The sequence below is a fragment of the Geotrypetes seraphini genome, chromosome 2 (genome assembly GCF_902459505.1).
Source record: "Geotrypetes seraphini chromosome 2, aGeoSer1.1, whole genome shotgun sequence".
In the NCBI taxonomy this organism is placed as follows: Eukaryota; Metazoa; Chordata; class Amphibia; order Gymnophiona; family Dermophiidae; genus Geotrypetes; species Geotrypetes seraphini.
The window spans coordinates 32487911-32513668 of record NC_047085.1 but is presented as its reverse complement, the minus strand read 5'-3'; the positions used below and the strand labels follow the sequence as shown (position 1 = coordinate 32513668).

The 25758-nt window shown below is 43.0% G+C and overlaps 1 protein-coding gene across 5 annotated transcripts in view; it reads right to left on the bottom strand.

Annotated features, from left to right (window-relative positions):
* The window catches only part of LRRC6 (leucine rich repeat containing 6), a 74020-nt gene that overhangs the window by 12916 nt on the left and 35346 nt on the right, over positions 1-25758 (bottom strand). For 3 of the 5 annotated variants that reach the window (XM_033933615.1, XM_033933611.1, XM_033933610.1), the window contains 3 exons: positions 19046-19225; positions 7829-7906; positions 3365-3430 (listed from right to left, as the gene is read on the bottom strand). In XM_033933615.1, the coding sequence (XP_033789506.1) occupies positions 3365-3430; positions 7829-7906; positions 19046-19225 (324 nt within the window). The remainder of the gene's footprint in view (positions 1-3364; positions 3431-7828; positions 7907-19045; positions 19226-25758) is intronic. The other 2 variants (XM_033933613.1, XM_033933612.1) reach the window with 2 other exon arrangements.

Genomic DNA, 25758 nt, shown 5'->3' with positions numbered 1-25758 from the left:
CTGAGGATCCCATATAATATCAATAGATTAAGGGACGCAACAAAGCTGATAGAAAGTTATACTATCAGGTGAGAAATAAAGGGAGGTTGGCATCTACAGCCTCAGTTTCCAGATGAATTACTGGGGGGGAACAGAAATCAATTTAGTACCCCTCCCAGATTACATCTAGGACCCAGCGGTCTGTGCCAATCTGAGATCAGACTGACCAAAAGGCTGATCATCTGCCCCCTATCTTGGGAAGCTTGGCCCCTGGCCTGGAGTCATTGTGCTTTCTTAGGGGCTGATAAGGAGCGAGAGACCGAGGCTTTTTATCTCCTGCCCCAGTTGAATCTCTGACCATGATCCCTGAAAGGGTCTTTGTATCATTTGGTCTCCCAAATACGTATGAAATCTTTGGGAGCTTCAAAAATTGCCTCGTCCTGAACTCTGGGCCATTCGAGGTCTGCTGTCTGATAAAGATTTGGAGCAATGGTCCATCACACTGGTCATCAGGTCATCTAGGCCCTTGTTTAGGGGGTGAAGAACTTATGTGCACGACGGAAGAGCAGGACTTCGGTGTGATTGTATGTGATGATCTTAAGGTGGCCAATCAGGTTGAAAAGCTAGAAGGATGCTAGGTTGCATAGGGAGAGGTATGGCCAGTAAGAAAAAGCAGGTATTGATGCCTCTGTATAAGACTATGGTGAGACCTCATTTAGAATATTGTGTACAATTCTGGAGGCCACATCTTCAAAAAGATATAAAAAGGATGGAGTCGGGCCAGAGGAAGGCTACTAAAATGGTGTGTAGCCTTCGTAATAAATCCACTTTATGGTCCTGAGTATCCATTAACATCACTCCTCCTTCACTAGGCAGGGAGGTTCGTCTAATGACCTGCGCCACCAGCGAATCCACATTTGGCTGAAGAAACAGCTGTTGGAAATCTGGCACCATTGTAAACAGCTTGGCCATAGTTTTAGTCGCTCGAAGGGATCCTTTTGGTAACTCCCAGTGGCCAGTGACCAGCTTAGTGATGTCCAGATGCGAGGGGAGAAATGCGGTTGAAGCCAAAGAACTGCTCATAACTGAGCACTGAGAAGAGGAAGCTGGCGGGATTTCCAACTTTAACTCTTGCAGCGAGGTGGAAACAATGCTCAAAAGTGCAGAGGTCCTGAACAGCCAGCGTACTGTGGGGTCACCACCACCTCTTGTCCGCTGTCCACCTGCATGGAAGCAGACTCTGCCAGGGAAATTTCATCCTGGGATAAAAGTGGCATAGAATCAGACTTCAGATTGTTAAATGGAAAAATAATTTGATCAACTATTAAAATACAACATGCAAATATTTGTGAACAAACTGATTGCAGCTAGTATTTATACCAAGACCTCAAACACTCAAGACACTACTTAATTCAATGCATGTCCTTGCTGGGGTGATGTATTCATCATCGATCTTGTTTGATTTTTAATGCAGGTTATACCCTAATGCATCTATGCATCTAATGCATTCCATGATAGACTACCCTCCTGGTTCAAGTCTGCATTCTTGTCTGGTTGGGGCACCTGTTGAGGGGAGAACCTCTTCGTTGCCTCCATAGGTGCACGGCTAACAGACACCAAGGACCCTCAGCAATTCAAATAGGCATTCCACATAAGAGTCACAAAATCCAGGGTGAAGCCTTGTACTGGGGGTCTCACCGATCCTGGCAGGAACCTCCCCGCCAGTCCTCCTGGGTTCTGCAGGCCCCAGTACATTTTTGGTGGGTCCTGGGAAGGGACTGTTCCACAGTGAACACACCTCCTGTGGATCCTTTGCCCTGGAAGACTCAGAGAAAGCTGAGACTGAGGCTCCCACCACTCCTCAGCAAGCTCCGTCACATGCAGGACATGCACACTCCTTGGCTGGCCATCCAGTGAAAACCTAGCGTGATATAGGGGTAATAAGGCCTGAGGAATCCATTTCAGTTGACTTTGAATAAAACTGAATAGTTCTGAGGTAGATGGAGGCTAGAGAGAGAGAAAAAAAAAGATCGTTTAAAATCCAAGATGACCACCGCCAGGAAAATCGTGCCAAAAATGGCCTGTGGAGACCTCCCTGAAGTAAAATAAATCACAGGGAAAGGGGTTTTTAGAGGAGGGAGGTCTAGGCTTTGGGGTCAGAAACCCTCAAAATTAACTTTTAGGGACCCCCAATTTTCCCCGTTAAAAAAAAAAAGGGGATTTCAGCTGGAATCAATGGAGAAGAAATCTGCTGCTGAATGAACCTGGTATTCTGGCCACCTATGCTGCTGGCCCACTGTTAGTCCCGGCTAAGCCAGGAAGGAGCCAAACAGCCTACGCTTCAGCTCCTGACTAAATCAGGGATGCAAGCATCTACGCAGAGGATAGCCCCTGAGCTCTAAAACAGAAAATCAAGCTGGCTAGTTAGGTATCCTCAAGGGTCTGATCCTGCTAGCAGCAAACTTCCACCATGCGAGTCTACGCCTTCTCCTAGGCAGAGTTCCCACCAAGTGGGAACCTCCAGGCACCAAGTCTCCAAAGAGCACTGAGAAAAAAAATACCTGAAAATAATAAAACTACAGAGTAGATCAAAAACACTTCTGAGTAGCATTCTTGCGGGGCAAGAGTAACTCCTTGGGAAGGAAGAGGAGTTGAAAACATGATTGACAGTTTTCTGTAAGCAACTTGCTTGCTAGTTAAGATACAAGACCCTAGCGTTCAGTACTACTAGACACATTGCACTAGAAATAAGCATTGTCCCACTCTGATGGAATATTGTCTACTTAATGTTATAGGAAGAAAGAGCAGAAACTGGCTGCACATATCTTTTTAGCTGCTCATATTATTTTAGATGCAGCTTGGAAAAGTCCGCCTGCTCCAGACTTCAAATCTGTCTTAACGAAAATGGTGTGTTTAAATCTAATGTCCAAGTGAATAGCTCTTTGGCAGAATGCCCTGGTATGCTATCATAAAATATTGGATAAAATAAAATATTTACTAAGTGGATGGACCAGAGACTTTCCCAGTCTTAAACATACTGTATCGTTGATGGTTTTCAGAAGCTCTAATGGATATCATGCTGCTTCTGTCTTTTTGGAATAGCCCACTGTGACTGGTATATAGGGGAGAATTTGAGTGGTGGGGTGAGGGGGGATATAAAGGTTTGAGGGATATGTATCTAGGCTAGATGGCTATTATCAGAGATTATAATGTATTTATATTATATGGTTTTGATTTTATTATAGCTTTTTATTCCTATAATTTTTCAATAAAACTAAATAAATGGTAAAAAGAAAACCAAAGTCCAGTCTTACTCTATTGTAGTCCTCAGTCAAAAGTATACAGGAACAAATGCATCAAAAATGTAACTGAAGTATAAACTAACCTATAAACAGCAAGATCCAGAATTAGCTGGTTGTGATCTTCATCATCTGTCAAAGTGAAATCCAGCCTATTAATAAATATAAAGAGCAATAAAATATGGCAAAAGAAATGAATACTGCATATTTGCTGTTCCAGTTACCACAAATTGAAAGCAAAATGCATCAGATTGTAATGTTCTTCACATACAAACTACAGTGTATTCAGGCTATTGTCATTAATAGTTAAAATACCCTTCATGCAATGTAAAGTTCTGGCTTCTGAGTTTCTAGATAAGAACCGTAGACTTTTTTTTTCAAAATACCAAAGCTGATTTAGTGATTGTAAAGGCTGTTATTTAACCCTCCCTCTTCAACTTTGAGGGATTCCAAAGGGTGTTGTCAGATGGTTGCAAGTTGGCTTTCTTTTCCTCCTAGACTCATGAGATCATTTGAATGGACCTGCTTTCTCTGTCCTGTCTGGTATTGAATCTGTCCCTTTCTATTTATTGTATCTGTTTTCCAGTGCAATAGGGATGGTATCCAGCATGCTGGTGAGCACTATGCAGAAAATTTCAATCAATTTTTCACTCCTCCTTCTCCCTGGGCTGTGCTGCTGCCATCAGTTCTCCTTCTATAAGTGAGCATGAAAGTGTCTTTCTGATCTGCTCAGTTTATTTTTTGGTGATTTCATGGATTTTTACAGTGCTAGAGATTTTTCTGAGAAGGGTCTTCTTGCTTGGAGAGGAGCAGAAATCCCTCCCTCACTAGCAGCGCAGAGGTCAGGAGCAAGCTTTCCGTACTCCTGCTTGGGCCTGCGCAGCTTTCTGAATGGTTGCCATCGGTTCTCGTGGCCATTCAGAAAGCCACGCGGGCCCAAGATAGGAGCGCGGAAAGCTTGCGCCTGACCTCCGTGCCACTAGCGAGGGAGGGATACATGCTGGATCACCAGGGACTACTCCCACCTCAAACATGTGGACACAAAATATCCTATCTCCCTTTTCCACACAATTGCTGAATCTTCCGGCCTACCACTAGACCACCAGAGGGGGGGGCAGGGTACAAGGCAGGGTGTTGGGACAGGGTACAGAGCCTGGCAGGGAGAGGGGCTGACTGCATAACCTGGTAGGGCAGGGAGGGAAGGAGGCTGGGTGCAGAGCTTAGCAGGGAAGGGGGCTTGGTTCAGAGCCTGGCAGGGAGAGAGGGGGACTGGGTGCAGAGCCTGGGTTCAGAATGTTTTTTTTTCTTGTTTTCCTCCTCTAAATCTAGGGTGCGTCTTATGGAGCAAAAAATACGGTAAATGCTGTGTCTCATTTCAAGGAAAAAAATTTCTATTTTTTGAACCAAAGCAATTGTTAGAATTTATAGTAGCTAGAGAAGGGGGAGGGGGTGATTATTGGTTCGATGGCTACGTCTGCAGTATAACGAACAGGCTGTCTGGGGGAAAGATCATGTCTTCTAATCTGTCCAACTGAGATTATAATTTTCCTTATTTTCTTTTGTATATATTTCCTTGTTCTTGGATCTTAATTGTGGACTAAATAGTTTGATTTTCCTTATTTCCTGTACTATGTTTCAACCTGGAATAGTCATTGTGACTTAGGGTGTTAATTTTCCAATCCTGCTGCAAGTTTTTTTTTACTTGTTTGTTATATTTAAAATTTGAATAAATATAACATTTTAAAAAAAAAGCAAATCAAAGTCTTGACACTGGGGTATCCAAATTGAAAGGTTTTGAAGAAGATGCATACCCCCAAGATCACCCCCAAAGACTACTGCCATTAAACTTTCCACCATCAAGAAATATAACATTGACAAAGAAGTAAAGAATGAAACTCGGCTCTCGGAGGACTTGAATCTGGTAGAGGTTGGCACAGGCTACACATTCTGTTGGATAGGGAAAACCTACATGAAAGCCAAGAACTTGTAGAATGGGCTTTGCCATTTATACATATTTAGTATGTAATTTGGACAAATGTCCAAAAGGAAATCAGTGACAGACTAATATTCACCTGCCTAAACATCTCCAAGGTTAAGCAGACCACAATCATTAGCATCTATAGTTTTTTGATGCGAGACGCTGGTAGCCTCTTTATAATTTTAGGAGGCTTTACATTATTATTATTATGTTATATTGATGTTTGATTTCTTGTATTGTATGTACTTGACTGTGACCCGCCATGGGAAAGGTAGGGTATAAATAAAAACAAAAAACAAATCTAAGCTTCAAGCAAACTCATACTCATGACAGCAAAGATGCCTTCTATAAGGAGATGGACAGAACATTAATGATAGAAAAGACTCAGAAATGGTGAGTGGAGAAGGCCTATCCAGAGGTCCAAACTACTGCTCTTAATCTGGCTTTCCTCAAATCAGTATGGGCCATTATAACACCAAAGTGGTGTCATTCTGGCATAAGAGTGCAACACTTCTTCAGCAGGCCAGTACCATGCAAGCTCCACAGGACCAACTGTCAGCTTATCCAATATGGCTGAATAACAGAGAGATGGGCAGACAATATGGTAGCAGTTTTATAAGTGGGCAGCTCACTATAGGCTCCTTGATGCCGCGTGGTGAGATGACACCATCCATAAACCTAGTGTAACTGCAGTCATGGAAATGTGACACAGGTGTACAGTGGTGCCTCGCATAACGGACGCCTCGCACAGCGAATGCTGCGCACAACGAACTTCAGGTCTTGCTTCCCACAACGAACTTCGTTTCACACAACGAAGTCGCCCGAGCTGCATTCTTAACTGCCCTCTCTCCGCCTGGCTCCCTGTGCAGTGGCGCTACATATTTTAAACCCCCCTGCCGCCGCTGCTGCATATTTTTAAGCCTCTGCCGCCACCGCATATTTTTAAACCTCCCCCCGCCGCCACATATTTTTTTAAAAAAGCCACCACTGCTGCAACTTTAATCTCACCCGCTCACTCGTAACTGGTGGTCTAGCAAATTTCCCAGCCAGAAGCGCAGAGATCAAGAGCAAGCCTTCTGTGCTACTGCCTGGGCCTGCGCTGATCTCTGAATGGCTGCAGTCAGCTCTCGCGGGACTCACAAGAACTAACTGCAGCCATTCGGAGATCGGCATGGGCCCACACAGGCGTGCAGAGGAATTGCTCCTGATCTCTGCGCTTCTGGCCTGTACGCCACTGGCTGGGAAAGATGGGAGGAATTAAAAAAGGTACCGAGGGGGGATGATTAAAAAGGTACTGGGGAGTATGTGGGGGGTGATTATAATACACAGCAAGGATCAACAAAACCCCTGTCTCCCCTCCCCTTCACATATATCCCCTCTACTATCAAGAAAACTGAATAAGCCAAATTATTATAGAATGCTACACAGAAATATCATGCTAACAGAATACCACAGACACACATAGCAGGAATAGGGTTAGGGTAGTGCAACTAGGGCACTGTCCCCCCTGGTCAAAGAGAGCCGTAAGCCTCTGCCTGGACTTTGCAGTCCCCAGTTGTGTCTAACACCAGCTCTAACAAGATAAATTTATCTTTTTTATGTCATCTTAGCATATTTTATGCTACAGAACGAATTATTTTTTTTAACATGTATTGTTATGGGAAAACGCGTTTCACATAACGAACTTTTCGCATAACAAACTTGCTCCTGGAACCAATTAAGTTCGTTGTGTGAGGCACCACTGTATCTGAGTTATGTGCATAACTGGGAGCCCTGCCCATTTCCCTACAATATTCTGCCTACTTGTATACAGCTTGGAGAAGAGACAGCTCAGGGGTGATATGATAGGAGGTCTATAAAATACTAAGTGGAGTGGCAAGGGTAAATGCAAATCGCTTGCTTACTCTTTCCAAAAATACTAGGACTAGGGGTCATGTAATGAAGCTACTAGGTGGTAGATTTAAAACCAATTGGAGAAAATATTTATTTAGACAATGTGTAATTAAACTCTGGAATTCATTGTTGGCGAATGTGGTGAAATCAGTTAGCTTAGCGGGGTTTAAAAAAGGTCTGGATAATTTCCTAAAAGAGAAGTCCATAGGCCATTATTGAGATGGCTTGGGGAAATCCACAGCTTATCGTAGGATAAGCAGCATAAAATCTGTTTTACTACTTGGGATCTAGCTAGGTACTTGGGACCTGGGTTGGCCACTTTTGGAAACAGGATGCTGGGCTTGATGGATCTTCAGTCTGTCCCAGTATGGCAATTTTTATGTACATTTGAATACTACAGCACTTATGCGCTCCCTTATAGTATAGTGGTTACAGTGCTACAGCATATGTTCTACATATATGCATACAAAAGGGTACCTAACCAAAGGTACCTAGTCACATGCTATTCATCGGTAAAATTGCACATGGGACCTGAAACAAACAAGATGTGAACAAACAACTGTATATTAAATAGTTAATTATATTAGTTAAGGATTTTCAAATGTATTTAGTTTTAATTTTGAATCCTATCACCTTTAGTCTTATAAATGTTATTCATCTTATGGTTATCACCACGTACTTAGGCTCATTTACATTCAGAACTCGCCCTTCAGGAGTGATTAAAGTCCTAGGTGACTTCGGTTTATTTTTGAGATCCCTAAAAATAAAGAACAACAGATTAAGGGTATGAAATGAACCAACTTTTCTTAGTGTAATATAATCAACTAGCAGCATTCATATAGGGAATGCAAATCTTTTATAAGATATATCAAAACCAATACTATGCTGGGATGAAGAGTGAAGCACAAAATCACATTCTAGCTATAATGAAAAGTTTTCTCAGAAATCTGTTTTTGGTTGGGATTTTTTCAAATTCTTTATTCATTTTTCCATCTAACTTCAAGAACACAATATTACATCATTAAAACCCTGTAAACATCTCTTGTATTTCTTCTAACATTTTCTTAAAAGCCTTGGTGTTGTAGCATTCAAAGTAGCATAACTTTAAAAACGTACAATGGAAAATGTAGAATTACCTAGTAAATGTCCTATGGTATAACACAGGGACAGAGTCAAACAGGAGAATCAAATCCACAATCACAATATGTAGACACAAAAGGAGTGGAGGAGTCCAAATAAAGACTGGTGAGCTCCAGATATTTCGCAAACAATCTTCCTTTATTTCTTAATATCACAACACAGACTCGACATATACATGTTTCGGGCTAACAGCCTGCATCAGGAGTCTCGAGGTTTGATGTAAAAGTGAACAGATTAACACCCGATGTTCACTTCAAAAATAGGTAAAACGGAATCCAAAAAGAAAATCACTGTGAAAAATGCCTCCAATAGCAATGTGCAGGATACATGTTTCAAATCTGACATATTGTAATCACAAAACAGAAAATAAATTGATTTTTTCTACCTTTTGTTATCTGGTCCTTATTCAAATCTTGTTGGTCCCAGGCTCTGGTTGTCTTCTGATAACTTGCTTGCCAGGGTCTCCTTCTTTCTTCTTTCTCCATGCTAACCATTCATCTTTCATCTCTGTCCTCCCCTTCCGTTTCCCTTCCCTCCCCCGGAGGTCTGGCATCTTTCCTTTTTTTTGTCTCCATCCACAGATACACCTTTTCTCAACTACCCTTTCATCCAGCATCTCTCCCTCCTTCCCCATCACCCCTGGGTCCACCATCTCTCCCTTTCTTTTCCCAACTACCCTCCTATCCAGTATCTCTATCCCCCCCTTCATACCATCCCTTGTGTCCAACTTCTCTCCCTTTCTGTTCCTTCCCTTCCTAAATCCCATTGCCCATCATCTCAGACGTCAGAGGAGGGGTGGGACCGTGGCAGAGAGAAGGCAGCTCGGAAGACCTGATGGCAGCTTGCAAAGATCGCTAACACTAGCGATCTTATGCAGGCTGATGAAATGAGGTAAATTGATGCTGGGAAGCCAGGGGGGAAACCGGACAGAAGCACTGACACTCCCCACTCGCCCTCTAAAGCAGGAGTGGCAGCGGCCGGCCAGTAAGAGGCAGCGCTGCCGATCCTGCTTTAGGGGGCGAGGGAGGGAGGGTCAGTGCCGAATCGGGAGGCAAATTTTTTTTGTTTTTGAATCGATTTGAACCGATTCACCTGAAATGAATCGATGAATCGATTCGAATCGTGAATCGGGCAGCACTAATTGACACACACAGAAGTTCCAATAAACTTTTGCCTCATTTCACACTCCAAAGACACCTCCTTCACACGTTTGAAACCCTGCTATAAACATACGCCCTTCTGTCCAATAAATACCCCATAAACCAATAGAGATCATTCATGTAAATACCACCCAACCACCCCAAAAAAGAAGTGAATACTGCCGAAAGCATCCCAATAAACAGGCTAAACAAAAGTCTCAAGGAAAGACTGTGTAAAGTCATGAGCTCCAGTTATATCACTCATTTGTACAGTCTCCCATTCAGGATGGCTACTTCAATCCATTGTCTCGAGACCTTGACGGAGATCCTCGAGCACTCCCAGAAGTAGAAGAATCAGCCGAATGTAGCTTCCGCTGCGATCCTTGGCCATCTTTCTGTTCCTGAGATTTTCCCGCCAACTCCAGTGTATCAAAAAATTTCTTAACACCTTTATCTATAACACAGGCCAACAACAACAAAAAAATTTCTTGGCGCTTTGGGTTTTTGACCTGTTCTTGAGGTTATTTGGGGCGTTGATTCAGAAAATTGGATAGACCGCATCAGCTCTAGTTTCTTAGATATGGTGGTTACACAAAGTATCCTTGCTTTTTATGTCTTTGGGATAGTAGAGCCAAATATGAACATTGGGCAAAAAAAGATTGGCCTCTGAAGGAATATATGGTGGTTGGAGGACAAGATGTAATCAATGAACCTTTGGTAGCACGAGATAGAATCATACTGCCACCATAACATATGAATTTAGGCCTGAAGAAACAATTTGTAAAGGCTTTGAATGAAAACGGTTCGTGCATTGAATAAAAAGCACATATGTTACCTGGACTTACCATGGAAAAACTGAAGTCAAGAATTTTCAATGGTCCACAGATCAGACAACATATAAATGGCCCACATTTCATAGCATCAATGAATGAAATCGAATCATGTGCCTGGTCTTCAGTTGTTCTTGTTGTGAAAAACTTTCTTGGCAACAAAAAGGCAGACAACTACACACAATTAGTAGAGGATATGCTCTTTCATTTCAACATAACATGAGTGTTAATGTCCATTATCTGCACAGTCACTTAGATCATTTTCCAGAGAATCTTGGCGACATAAGCGAAGAGCAAGATGAAAGATTTTTACCAAGACATAAAAACAATGGAAGCCAGATACCAAGGAAGATGGGATGCACACATGATGGCAGACTATTGTTGGAATCTTATGTGGGATTGTCCTGGCAGATCCCACTCCCAGAAGTCTTACAAAAGGAGCTTCTTGTGTATCGAATGACGGGAATGTTTGTATCATAAACTTGTGCTTTTGGTATGAAATAAGTAGATTTTCAAGTTGTACATTTTTTTAAATTTTTAATATGTTTTCTTCATGCTTAAAAGATTATTTTTTAACTAGTCTTTAAGCCCGTTACATTAACGGGTGCTAGAGTAGATGTCTGTCTGTCTGGTTTTTTTTTCTTTGTTTCTCTCTCCTTTGATGCTGCCTGTCTGTCAGTCATTTTTTCTGTCTGTATCTCTCCCTATGTCCTTAGTGCCCCTTCCTACATCCTTAGTGCCCCCCAGTACCTCCTTCCTGTGTCCTTAATGCCCACAGTGCCCCATCCCTCAGAGCAGCATATTTCCATTTAACCCCCCCACCCCACCCCCATGGCAGCCTGCCTCCCATCCCTCTGAGCAGCATGTTTAAATTTAACCCCCCCACACTCCAATGTCAGTCTGTCTGGCTGCCTCCCATCCCCCTGAGGAGCATGCTTCCATTTAAAAAAACCACCCCCCCTAAAGCCAGCCTGCCTGCCTCCTTCCCATCCCTCAGAGCAGCATATTTCCATTTAAATCCGCCCACCCCACCCCCACTCCAAGGGTTACAGACAGAGGCAAAACATATAATTTCTCTTTTTCAGAGAGCCTTTTCTGTCTCTGAAACTTTAAATACTGTCTCGCTACAGCTGCAGTGCTTGGTGCTGTAAGCGCAGCTGGTAACAGTTCGTATTGAACACCCAGTCTCATTCTTTCCATGTCTATGGTGTACACAGCGCTCAACATCTGTTAGAACCATCCCAGATAGCGCAGGCGGAAGCACTTAAATGCTGTGGCCTATTCTCCCTAAAGCAACTCAAAGACATCATTCTCAGCCATATTAAGCTGTCCCCTGGTTTACAGCAGGGGTGTGGAAATCGATGAGCTTGAAGAGAGCAAAGTCTTCCTCTGTACGGCCTTCATTTCCATTTTTGTCAACAGGCGAGCAAAGGCAGCAGCCCAAAGTTTGGTTCTTATTGCGGTGCAGTGGGAACAGGCACAGCATTGGTTGGAAAGGCTTCCGAAGGGTTAAGGTTGCTCCAGCAGCATCCGAGGCAGAGTAAACACGCTGCTTCGGGCCTTCTACTGCCCTAATTTCCTCTGTCGCGTATATGATGATTTCATAAGGGACGCGGCAGAGGAAATCAGGCCAGTAGAAGGGCCGAAGCAGCGTGTTTACTCTGCCTCGGATGCTGCTAGAGTAGGGAGGTTAGGTGCGACTTGGAGGGTCAATGGGGGTTTTGGTGCTGCGTCTGAAAAGACATAAAGGAAGCAGAGGTGCGCGAGTGTGAAAACCTGAAGGAACGGCGTTGGCAAACTTACAGGAAGGTAGGGAGGGAAATAGAATCGGGAAGCAGGAGCGGCAGCGGTTGGAGCGGGAGGGGGGAGTTGTCGACGTGTTCCCTACCGGACACAGCCGCCGCCAGCGCTGCTCCACACCGCCTTCATCCTGCTGTGGCAGCCGCCCCCTCCCCCGGAGCGACTCCGACCTCTACCGGGCCCTCCAGTAGGTCACAGTCCAACTCCCAAAGCAGTGGTGCGAGGTGGAGAGCAGGGAGGCTGTGGTTCGAGGCCGGCGGCGGACATGCGTGGCGTGCCATGGTGCAACAGGAAGAGAGATCGTTGGCGGCACGAGGTGGAGAGCAGGTGACGTAAAACCTGCGCATGCGCACTCGTGTTTCCGTGACGGGATCAGGGAACACGTTTTTTTAGTGCACATGCGCGGCCTATCATTTTATTATATTAGATGGGTGAACAGAGTGAAGCATGGTATATGGCACATGTTCTGTATCTCAAAAACTAGAGCTGATAGGAGAAAACTGGTGCAATTTTTGGAATCAGCAGGTAAATACACCCAGAAACAGGTCTAACATTTGAGGCACCAAAATGAGTGTTGGCTAGTGTAATAATCATTAATTTGGCAGGATACCAAATTCCTGCTTTGTACCCCAACATCTGCACAGCGTCTTTCCATTTCAACATCTCCTTGCATTTTTTTTATTGTAGCTTGTGCCAAATCAGGAAAATCTCGAAAAAACACTCCATTATAATCTATCACATGTTGGTGTTGAGCCACCGATAGCACATGATCCACTTCCTCAAACCAAAGGAGCCTCACAATGAAGGCTCTTGGAGTCGCTCCTGCCACAGGAATGGCCCAAAATTCTCTATGAGAAAACTCCACCACATACTAAGGAACCACCGTAGAACCTGGAAAATAGGTGCACAGCAACCCATGTACATACTTTTGAAGGTTCATACCCTCTGCCTTTTCGGGCACTCCATAGATCCTAATATTCAAACATCAGCTCCGATTCTCTTGATCCTCCAGCTGGTCCTGAATAAACCAGACCTGGGAATGCAAAGATTGTATGGAGAAACTTTCCATTTCCATCCAAACCTCTAAGGCTGACACTCTTTGCTTTGTCATCCCCCCCACACGAGACACGAAGCTTTCAAATTGTTCATTACATTGGTCAAAACAGTTTGTAAAATCACCTCTTTAGTTTCCCAGAGCTCCCAATGAAAAATGTCAAAAGCCATTTTAAGCCTCTGATCCCCTCTCACCCTTGGGATCTCGCAGCTCTGTGATCCGCTCTCCCACCACCTCTTTCTGAGTAGCCTTGAGAGCATACATTTCTTTTATAGGTTTTAGGAGCTTTCCCTTTCAGCAATTTCAGCATCACTCCTGTTGCACCTAACAGCCAAAACAAAATTGTGGAGGGTGATTATCAACAACTTTTAAGTCTCTAAGAGAGGGAAAGATACGGAGCACGCTCTACCCATGTCTTCCTGTCATGCTCTCCCAAATCTGCCAGTTTTGATTGAATTTGGAAACGGATGGAAGCCACTGCAAGCCTCCAAGTGCTGGGAGTGAGAAACACATACAGTCCACAGCCGAAAATGAAAGCACACATTGGTACCTGATTTCTGCACTTACGAGTAAATATAAGCCTTTCAGTGAAAAACAAAACAAAACTGAAAGACATATTTAAAGACGCATAGGAATGATGCCAATGTACGTTTCACTTCCATGTGTGCCTGGGCATGTGCACAAGAGCTGTGCTTATTGTGAAACTCTTGTGCGTGTGTACCTGGCGCATTCCTCCCTCTTACATTTGATCTCAAAGTACGCATGTTATTTGCATGCAATTAGTGTTGAGTATTGGGAGCGATTTTTCTGTGCTGTTCCTGCGCTATTCCCGCACACTGTTTGCTATAGCGCCAGAGTTCTGAATACTGGCCCATAAATGATAAGGTAGATATAACTGACATCTCGAAGACCTGGTGTAAGGAGTATAACCAGTGAAATACTATGTTACCTGGAAGCAAATTATATTTCAACGATAGGGTAGTTCAAACTGGAGGAAGAGTAGCGATATATGTTAAAGAGGGAACTGAGTCAAACATTCAGCTGCCCGTTGAAACCTCAAATGACTTCAGTGGGCCAAAAAGCAGCGGAGGAGCGAACAGAATCTGGGCAGAGAAGTGCTCCGCCCCCTGACGCTGATTTCACTCACGGCACCAGCTCAGACACAGTTATACCAATTAATCTTCTACAGTGATCTAACCAAAATGAGTTGGTGTCTCATAACAATTCTCTGCCTACTGATCAGCACCAGATGAACCAAAGCCTACTTCACCCCTCCCAACAGTAGATCAAATAACCCCTTAGTCCCAAACCTCCAGAGCTTCTTGACAAAGGGAGGCAAATCCTGTCCCTCCTGGTTTGTTGACATAATACATGGCAACTTGGTTGTCCGTCTGAACGAGGACTACTGTGTCGTGAAGCAGATGTTGAAAAGCATGGAGAGCTTTGAGGATCGCTCTGAGTTCCAACTGATTGATATGATACTGACGATCCGTACTGGTCCAGAGGCCTTGAGTACAGACGCCCCAAACGTAGGTCGAAGAGTCTGTCGTGAAGACCTTCTGATGAGGGGGCATTTGAAAAAGCAAGCCTCTGGAAAGATTGGAAGAGAGCATCCACCAACAGAAAGACTTCTTCAAGGAAGGAGTGACTGAAATGTGTCGAGAAGGAGGGTCGCAAACTTGCGTCCATTGAGATGCCAGGGTCCACTGAGGAATTCGGAGGTGAAGTCTGGCAAAGGGAGTCATGTGTACTGTGGAGGCCATGTGACCCAGAAGTACCATAATGTGTCTCGCTGAGATGGAAGAGCGGGAAGACACTGTGTGACAGAGTTGAAGAAGAGCTTCCAGATGTTGTTGTGGAAGGAATGCTTTGAGTTGGACAGTGTCCAGAACAGCTCCAATGAATTGTAGATTCTGAGAGGGCTGAAGTTGATATTTGGGAAAGTTGATTTCGAATCCCAAACTTTGTAGGAACCAGGTAGTCCGTTGGGCCGCTACAACCAACCCCTTGAGATGTGGAATCTTTGATGAGCCAGTCGTCGAGGTAGGGAAATACCTGAAGACCATGATTCCTTAGAGCTACTGCTACCACTACCAGGCACTTGGTGAACACTCTGGGAGACGAGGCCAGGCCGAAGGGTAGTACTCTGTATTGATAGTGCAGATTCCCCACCCGAAATCTGAGATATTGACGGGAGGCCGGATGAATGGGGATATGAGTGTAGACCTCCTTGAGATCCAGAGAGCATAACCAGTCGTTCTGCTCGAGAAGGGGATAAAGGGATGCCAGGGACAACATTTGAAACTTTCTTTGACTAGGAATTTGTTGAGAGCCCTGAGATCCAGAATGGGTCGCAGATTGCCCGTCTTCTTCGGAACAAGGAAGTAACGGGAGTAAAACCCCCTGTTCTGTTGTTCCAAGGGAACTGGTTCGATGGCATGGAGACGAAGCAGAGCTTGAGCTTCCTGAAGAAGAAGGGCGGTCTGGTATGGATTGGAAGCATACTCTCTTGGAGGAAGCTCTGGTGGAACCTGAGTGAAATGAAGAGAGTATCCTTCCCTGATGATGATAAGCACCCAGAAGTCGGATGTAATTATTATCCATCAGTTGTAAAAATGATGGAGACGACCTCCTATAGGGGGAAAAGGAGTCAGAGACAGAACGGTGAAGGTTATTCTCTGTTGTAAACAGTCAAAAGGGCTGAGAAGTCTTAGGTGCAGCAGAAGGTTGGGGTTTCTGTTGCTTCTGAGGTTGTTTTTTCAGAGGAGGGCGAGTATAAGGAGCCGGCTTTGGAGCAAAATGCCTTTGATAGATAAGAGCAGGGCGTGCAGGCTTGGCAGGAGCTGGCTTTGGTTTAGGTCTGATTATAGAAGCAAATGATTTTTCATGGTCAAATAATTTCTTGGTGGCTGCCTCGATGGATTCATCAAAGAAGTCGTTGCCCTCACAAGGAATGTTAGCTAAGTGGTCTTGAAAGTTAGAGTCCATGTCAATGGTACGAAGCCAGGCAAGACAACACATAGCTACAGAGAAGCAGCCACTCAGGCAGACAACTCGAAGGCATCATAAGATGATTGAAGGAGATGCAGACGTTATTGAGAGAAAGAAGCAATGACTTCCTGAAACTCAAAATGCATTTGGTTATCCAAATAAGCCAAAAACTTTGGTAGAAGAGAAAGAAGAAATTCAAAGTAAGTGATGAAATAAAAAGTATAATTGAGGACTTTAGAGGACATCATAGCATTCTGGTAGATGAGACGTCCAAATTTGTCCATAGTTTTCCCCTCCCTTCCAGGAGGAACTGTGACATAAACCTTGGAAGGGTGGGATCTCTTCAAGGAGGATTCAACAAGCAGGGATTAATGAGATAGCTGAATTGTCAAACCCTTTGCGATGCACAGTTTTATACCTAGAGTCCAATTTTCCTGGAATAATTGGTATGGAAAAAGGTGTTTCCATGCATCGAGCAAAAGTCTGATTCAAAAGCTTATGAAGTGGAAGCTTAAGACACTCTGCCGGAGGTTGAGGAAGATGCATGACTTCTAGATACTCCTAGAATACTTGGAGCCAGTATCCAATTGAACATCCAAGTCTACAGCCACCTGTCGCATGAAAGACGAGAAAGATAGCTGATCTGCCAATGCTTTGCCTCGAGAAGGACTCGAGGACGTCAAGGCAGCCTGTGTCGAAGAGGAAGCTTCGGCATGGAAAAAGGCATCAAAGGAACCTGGTGACTTGGACGAGGCAATCGAGACCGGAACATTCTCGAGGTCCGGCATCGGAGACCTCGAACAAAGAGTCGGTGGTCTGGTCGAGGTTGGAGTAGATCGAGGCTTCGAGGAAAATGGTCTATCATGAGAAGAAGAATGATGCCTGGAAGGATCCCTCGATGAAGGCCTCGAATGTTGGTAAGAACTGTCTGGAATCAGATCTCGAGGAGATTTTGCCTCGGAGACGTAGGCAGCCGATGCCGATGTATGAATAGGACTAGAGGCTGTAGATCGAAGCTCCAGAGGCTTGGTGGAGGAACCTCGATGCACTCTCAAAAACTCTGCTCCTTGTTTAGAGTGTGAAGATTCTCGTCGAGGCACTCACAAAGAATCTGCTCCTTGCTTGGATGGCAGACCAGACACTTGCAGAGACTCTGCTCCCTGCAAAGAGTGTGGAAGTTCAGACTGGGGCAAAGGAAGCAGCTCGACCTCGCAGGAGTCTGCTGAATGCCCAGGTTAGATAAGGGGAAGCAGTTTAGGTCCCATGTTAGTAAGGAACTGAATAAACTGCTTCTCTAACATGGTCTGGAAAGAAGCCGGCAAGAATGGATCCGCGTCTGAAACTGGACCACCTGCTTTGGCTGGAGGTTCTTTCGAGGTAGTGTGAGTGTGTTTCGACTTAAGAGTCTTGGACACTTTAATCACCACCGGCGGAACCGACTGCTGAGCTATCTGACCTGAGGAAACAGGGGAAGATACAGCAGATGACGTCGAAGCAAGAGCCGCTGCAAACGACGGAGGTCTGATGAGGCTCGAGGTGGAAGCAGTAAGCGCAGAAGGAGCCTCGATGGAAGTCGAGGCCGAAGACACCTTCGAAGTCAAGGGATCAGAAGGAGACTCCATCTCGAAAAGCTTGTCCACCAGAATGCAATGACGCTTGAAAGCACAAGGCTGAAGTGTTTAGCAAGACAGGCACGACCTAGGATGATGTTTCGGCCCAAGGCACTTGAAGCAGCGTCCGTGAGGGTCCATAAAAGAGATCGCGCGCTGACACTTGCTACACCTCTTAAAGCCTGTAGCAGGCCGGGACATAGACAGAAAAATAGCCGCCGCAAAGTAGAAGCCCTCGGGCTGCGGCCTGTCCCGGAAAACGAATGGAAGAAGAAATTTTTTTTTTAACTAAAATAAAAGAAATAAAATAAAACAGCGATTCGTGAAGAAAAAAGCACAAACCGCGGTTGAGAGAAGGCACAAAATGAACGAAGTTAAACGCAGAGAGTCAAAGATGGACTTCTTGGCTCCGCGGAAAACTGAGAAGACGCGCCCTGTGCTGGGCGGGAAGGCACTCGCGCATGCACGGTGCGGGCGACTCGAAACTTCAAGTTTCTTCAAGCAAGTCTGCTTGTGAGGCGTCCGCATCCGGGCTCCGTCGATGACGTCACCCATATGTGAGAATACCTGCCTGCTTGTCCTGGGATAAATGCTGTTACACTTATTGTAAGTTTATTAAAAATGATTAAAGAATTAGGAAAAAAAAAGAAAGTAAATAAATAAACCAGGTAAATATGAAGGGAAGGCACCTCTTCATGCATGATGCAAAAACCATGATGAACATATCAAGTCTGCATCATGGATAACGAAAGACTAAAGTACCGCTGCTCACATGTCAGCAGGAAGGCACACATGCGGTGCAGGTAGAACGTTCTAGATAAATTTTTTGCTAATTAGCACTTCGCCAGGGCTCTGTCGATGACATCACCCAGCTATGAGAATTGAGGACTGCTTGTCCTCAGAAATGCACAATAGCAGAGTATACACATAAGAACATGAGTTGTCATACTGGGACAGATCAAAGGTCCATCAAGCCCAGTGTCTTGTTCCCAACAGTGGCCAATCCAAGTCACAAGAGCCTTGCAAGATTCCGAAAAAGTAAAACAGATTTCATGCTTCTTATCTTAGAAATAAGGAGTAGATTATCCCAAGTCCATCTTAATAATGGCTTATGGACTTTACTTTTAAGAGATTATCCAATCTTGTTTTTAAACCCTGGTGGAAAGTCAGTTTAGAAGGGTTTAAAAAAAAAAAAAAGCAAATTATCCAAACCTGTTAATAAATTACAACTGATGTAAGTTCAAAATACACATGACAAAGAAATATAAAGAAAAATAAGGATCATATATATATGTATGCCTATTAGATTGGAAATTCTGTAAGACATTATACCTTTGATTTTCTTTGCTTTTGCGTTTTTCTTCTATATATCTGTGAGTTTCTATTCTAGACTCAGGAGTATAGAAGGTAGGCTTTTGCCAGAAGTCTCGATCCTCATCAGTTTCTGATTCTTCCTCTTCTTCTTTGTGTTGCTCTGCATTTGTCTGCTGGTTTTCTTTGTTCTCCAGAGAACTTGGATTAGAAACAGAAAATGTGCATTGAATATTAAAGGGAGCGAAACCCACAACACAATTTAATGCAAAGTATTTCAACAATGTTTTTATGGGAAAGTTTCTTATTAACATTTAGAGATGTGCATTAGCCTTATATTTTTGGTTTGAAAATTTTATGCATATACACAATGCACACTAAGGGGCCTTTTTACTAAAATACAATACATTTTCAAAATTACCCCATGTTTAACACAAAAAGTACAAAAACAGCACAAAAATATATAACCCTTTGGATAATAGTCAATACTATCCTAAAAATAATAATGATGAAATCCAATTGACAATTGGCTAACACACTTAGTCCCTTGGACGGAAAGTCTGAACTGGGAAAAAAAATATAAATAAAATAGAAAAAGTTCATTAAATAATGGACATCAGTATGAACCCTTGATGAATAAACAAGAGATTGTGGCTCGGGCGATGTCTCATAGGTGACCAGCATCAGACCACAGTCTAAATGAGAGCTGCCCCATACATCATTTAGTCCACTGTGAAATTGTCAAACATGTGAGTAAGATCACACTCCCAGGAAAAAAAGTTTTTCCAGACTTATACACCAAGGGAGAAAGGTGGGAAAGGCATAGTAAATACAAGCACTCCCTAGAAACCAACCCAATAATTAATACAATCTATATATATATAAAATCGGAGGTATGTATGTATGTATGTATGTGTGTGTGTATGTGCTGCGATCACGCAAAAATGACTTGACAGATTTGAACGAAACTTTGTATGCAGATCCCTCACTACCTGGGGTGATATGTTCTGGGGGTCTCGCGGCCCACCTGCACACGTGGGCGGAGCTACAAACAGAAAATCAGATTTCACCCATTCATGTCAATGGAAAAATTGTAAAAAGCTGCCATTCTCACAGTAATTCAAAAACGGCTTGACCGATTTGACCGATACTTGGTATGCAGATCCCTCACTACCTGGGGTGATATGTTCTGGGGGTCTCGCGGCCCACCTGCACACGTGGGCGGAGCTACAAACAGAAAATCAGATTTCACCCATTCATGTCAATGGAAAAAATGTAAAAAGCTGCCATTCTCACAGTAATTCCAACTATAAAACACTTTCTATGACACTATAACCACTAGGGACATCGTTTCTATTCTACCACGGACACCATACATATAGAGTTTGCATGTTCTAACTGTGTTTGTAACTGTTTCCTTCATGCACCCCAGTTCATAATGTTATTACATTACATGAGTACTCACATATGCTGAACTAGGAACACAGGTTCCATTCTGAACCGGGAAAAAACTGCATGGAGTTTCTTTTCAACCTGAGTTTCCACATATTGAGTTGTTTAAATCAATACTGAAACTTTTGGATGCCACTTATTCCAACAGATCTTCCTTTTCAGTTTAAGAGATAGCAAATTCCAGTGAGACTTGCATTCTCTATCACAATCAACAAATCACTGGGACAGACTATTACATACTGTGGAGTGGATTTAAGATCCCCCTGTTTTTCCCATGGACAACTCTATGTTGCTTGCTCAAGGGTGGGTTCACCCAAGAATTTATATGTTCTTGCTCCTGGAGGTGAAACTAAAAATGTTGTTTATAATCAAGTTTTGCGTTAGTTGTATTGTATTCATTTTGTCAAATATTTCACATTATAATTTGAATATTGTACTTTTTATAAAGCTGTAAAAAAATAATTTCATTCACCACTATAACGTATCTTTATTTGAATCCATTTACAGTGTTATTGCTATAATTAAATACCCGTGCAACGCCGGGGCATCAGCTAGTATAATATAATACAATATAATAATATAAAATTTAGAGTGATGAATGACAATGTAATAAGAATTGAATCTAATGTGCAATTAAAAAGATAAATTGAAGTGTAATATAAAGTGCAAGTGCTCACTAACAATTAATGTTATTCTGAAACGGGGGACTATCTTAATAAAGACCTGCTAACCAACAGTGAGATAATAAATAAATAAATAAAGTCAGCCAAGAAAAATGACTAATTCTGTGAACAAACCATACGTTCTTGCAATGGTTCGAGAAAACACTTAAAAGTTCTATATAGAATGCACTCACCAGACAATAATTCACAAAGTTACTTAAAAAGAGACAAAAAAATTTTTGAAAAAACGCTCTTCGAATGGTAGAATTCATAAAGTTACTTAAAAAGAGAGAGAAAAAAAAATTTGAATAAATGCTCTTCGGATGGTAGAATTCTACCAAAGAGCGTTTTTTCCAATTTTTTTTCTTCTCTCTTTTTAAGTAACTTTATGAATTATTGTCTGGAGAGTGCATGCTATATAGAACTTTTAAGTGTTTTCTCGAACCATTGCAAGAACATATGGTTTGTTCACAGAATTAGTAATTTTTCCTGGCCGACTCTACTATTTGTGCACTGTTTAGATTGGCAAAGTGTGATCATATATAAGATTTTTACTTTAGGTTGTATTGGTTCAAAATGGAGTATAGAGTTAGATACAAATTGCTGATACTAACCTATTTAGGGATTCATATGTTGGCTCCGCAATGTCAGATGCAATTTTATTTCATGTTTCTCTCCCGAAGTTACATTCTGATGGGAGAGTATGGCACAGTGGTTAAAGCTACTGCCTCAAACCCACGCTGCTCCTTGTGACTCTGAGCAAATCATTTATAATCCCCCTATTGCCCCAGGTACATTAGACCGATTGTGAGCCCGCCAGGACAGACAAGGAGAAATGCTTGAGTACCTGAATAAATTCATGTAAAATTCATGTTCTGAGCTCCTTTGGGAGAATATAGAAAATTTAATAAATAAATGATGGAAATGGGGATCTAGTTATACCAACAAGAAAGGATTTGAGATTGCAAACCATGAGAGCTGGAGGGGGGAGGGGGTCATGTGCAGGTCCAGCAGAATAGAACAAACTTCCAGGTTACATACAACAGCAAGGGAGTCTAAGTTTGTTAAAATGGCACTTGTTTTGTCAAATGAAATATGGGTGCTAAAGAAAAAGTATTATAAAACCACTAAAAGGATATTCATACACTATATCCCCTTACCAGAGACTTCAATTGAGCAGGTATCTAAATTATACAGAGAAAAGACCTCAGTGTTCCAAGAGAACCTGTTCAATTGAAGTCTCTGGTAAGGGGATTTAGTGTATGAATATCCTTTTAGTGGATTTATAATATTTTTGATATTCAGCTTGTGTGGAATTATTGTTTGCTAAAGAAAAAGGCAATTTCAACCATTTTGTACAATACGGTATGGTGAGGTGTTGTCACTATGGGCCAATTGATGGGGAACAGTGTAATGACTTAATTTTATGGTGTGGGTGTGTTGCATTTTTACATTGTATTTTTATGTGTGTTTATATGATTATATGTATGGTTGTATACTTTATTATGTATGTATGTTACAAAACACTATCCGGCACTGCTCCAACCTATCTCCTGAGCCACTTGTTCCTAAAAGACAAACCCCGTCTATCCCAAAGACCTTTACTTTCACATTCCCTACGCCAAGAGGCTGTCATTTCAAGAGATTCCTGGCCTTTCAAGCAAGAATATGGAACAACACCCTAAGTGACCTCCTCTTGAACTCTCCGTCATACCACTCATTTAGAAAATCATTAAAAACCAACCTATTAGACAAATACTTCTAACAGCTCGAGCCCCAGCTCCAATCATGCTCCCTTCCCAGCTCTTTCCCCCCCACGCCCCACCCCACTTCCTAAACTACACACTCTCCCCGCACCTGAAAAAATTCCCCCAGTTTGCATAATCCCCTCAACTCGCTCAATCCCACGCCAATCCCAATGCGTATCCTCTGCTTGCTCGCTCCCACTCTAATCCAATGAATCATTCAAAGATGCCTCTCTTTATCCAATGCCGTTTCTCTCTTATTGCTTTAGGCTCTACTTGTTTGGTCCCTCTCTAATCAAATGCTGTAATGCAGTGGTTCCCTACCCTGTCCTGGAGGATCACCAGGCCAATTGGGTTTGCAGGCTAGCCCTAATGAATATGCATGAGAGAGGTTTGCATATAATGGAAGTGACAAGCATGCAAATCTGCTCCATGCATATTCATTAGGGTTATCCGGAAAACCCGATTGGCCTGGTGGTCCTCCAGGACAGGGTTGGGAACCAATGCTATAATATCTATGCCTAACTATTTGAACAGTAAGCTCACTGTACACTGTTACTATTGTACACCATCTTGAATTGAAAAGGTATGACGGGATATAAATAAAGCTATTATTACTATTTTGTAATCCGCTTGGTATAAGAGGGTTAAAAATAAAATCCATAAACTATATAATATTTCTTGGAATTGTAGACAAAGCAATACTAAGGGCTCCTTTTACAAAGGTGTGCTAGCATTTTTAACACACGCACCAGATTAGTGCGCGCTAGTCGAAAAACTATCACCTGCTCAAGAGAAGGCGGTAGCGGCTAGCGCATGTGGCATTTTAGTACGCGCTATTCCGCGCGTTAAGGCCCTAACTCGCCTTCGTAAAAGGAGCCCTAAGACTCTTTCCTTTAAATAAAAACTGAGTGATGGCCCTATTAAGACCTCTAAAGAAAGCCTCCTTTTCCACCCAAGGTATCAAGGTGAACAGAAAGAGGATTCTAGGAGTTAACATGGGCTTTCAGACATATGTCCATCTGAACAAATCCTTATTGACCCTTGTTAACATCAGGCTGTAATGTACAGCATATAACTTAGCCGAGATCTTGACCCCTAAATACAGAAAAGCCTCCAAGGGTGATTTGAATCTCGGAGAGAGCGTGAACTCGCAGGCCTTGAGCATGCGCAGATGCTCAAGGCCCAGCAAAGAAGAGGAGGCAGATCTTCGGGCACCGGCACCAAAGCACAGGACATGCCGGTGGCCAGATGCAAGTAAGAAGCCTGTTCGGGTGGGTCTGGGGGATTTCAGATCGCGGCGGGGGGAGGGGTGCCGGATCGTAGGAGGGGGAGGGTGCCGGATCCCGGGGGGGGGGGGGGGGGCGCTGCTCGCAAATCGAGGAATGCTCGTTTTCCGAGGCGCCGATTTTGCGGATGTTTTGCTCGTCTTGCAAAACACTCGCAAACCGGTGCACTCGTAAACCGAGGTACCACTGTATAGTTATCAATTTGGGCTACCATTAAGATCTGTCATTTTACCACTCATGCTATTTTAGCACAGGTCCTATTTTGGAGTTAACAGTAAAATAACACACTGATAAATCCCCCCCACACACACACACCTTAGTATCATTTAACTTATAGCCTGATTTGTGAGCATACTTCTTATATTCTCTCAAACACTAGGCAATCAGTAAAGTATTATCAGCATACATTGCCACTTTATATATCTCTTCATCTAACCTAATCCCTGCTATATCTGCAGTGATTGTACTAAAGGTTATACACTTCTCCCTCTGTATGCGCTGTGATCGGGGATTAACAGACCCGCGAATACAGAAAAACCACGGATAACTTTTTCATATGTTATTTGCTGTTTTATATTTAAAACCATTGTGAATATGGTGAAACCGCGAATAACATGGTGGGAATCAGTGATTTTCTCTGTAAACCCTTGGAATCAGCGATTTCTCTACGCAAGCTGATGTAATTTGGGGGCAGAAGCCAGCAAGCTAAAAACCGCGAATAATCAAAACCGCGATTGCTGAAACTGCAAATACGGAGGGAAAAGTGTATGGGCAAGTGTGAATAGCGAGTGTTTTTTTGGGGGAGGGACATCCCTGTCTATTACCTCTGGCTAATTGTAAAAGTGTTGATAATGTGGCTTTAATGCAGAAATTAGCACTCAAGGTTTCATAAAGCTCTTGCATAGCTCCCACAAATGCATCTCCCAAATTCAGGCGCCAGACTTTACCCCAACCAGCTAAATGGCTGGTTTAAGTGAGCACGCCAAATGTTTTCAGCCACCTGTGCTAGCATTCTGTAAAGAAAAGTAGACGGAGGAGAGTGTGGCACAATGATTAGAGCTACAGCCTCAGCACCCTGAGATTGTGGGTTCAAACCCATGCTGCTCCTTGTGACCCCCGACAAGTCACTTAATCCTCCACTGCCTCATCTACATTAGATAGATTATGAGCCCACCGGGACAGATACAGAAAATGCTTGAAGTACCTATATGTAAAACCATTTTGAGTGTGGTTGTAAAACTACAAAAAAAAGTGGTATACAAGTCCCTTTCCTTTCCTTCTCTACAGAATAGGCTTAAAATAGGCACATAACTGGTTCCAAGAGTTATAGAATTATCCTCCAGTGCATGTACATGCAGCATGAAATATGCAAGCTGTAAGTACCATTGTATTTTGTGCCTATTTGTCCACATGGTAAAGGGAAGGCAAAATAGCACAAGTACTTTTAAAACTATCAGTTATGCTGTCTTCTATTCCCCATCCCCAAATAAGTTTTTTGTAACCCAGTATAAATTGTGTATGTTATGGAAGCTCATACATACTTTTAACTGGAACGAGGAGGGGCATTTATCAAACAAGCCAAGTGA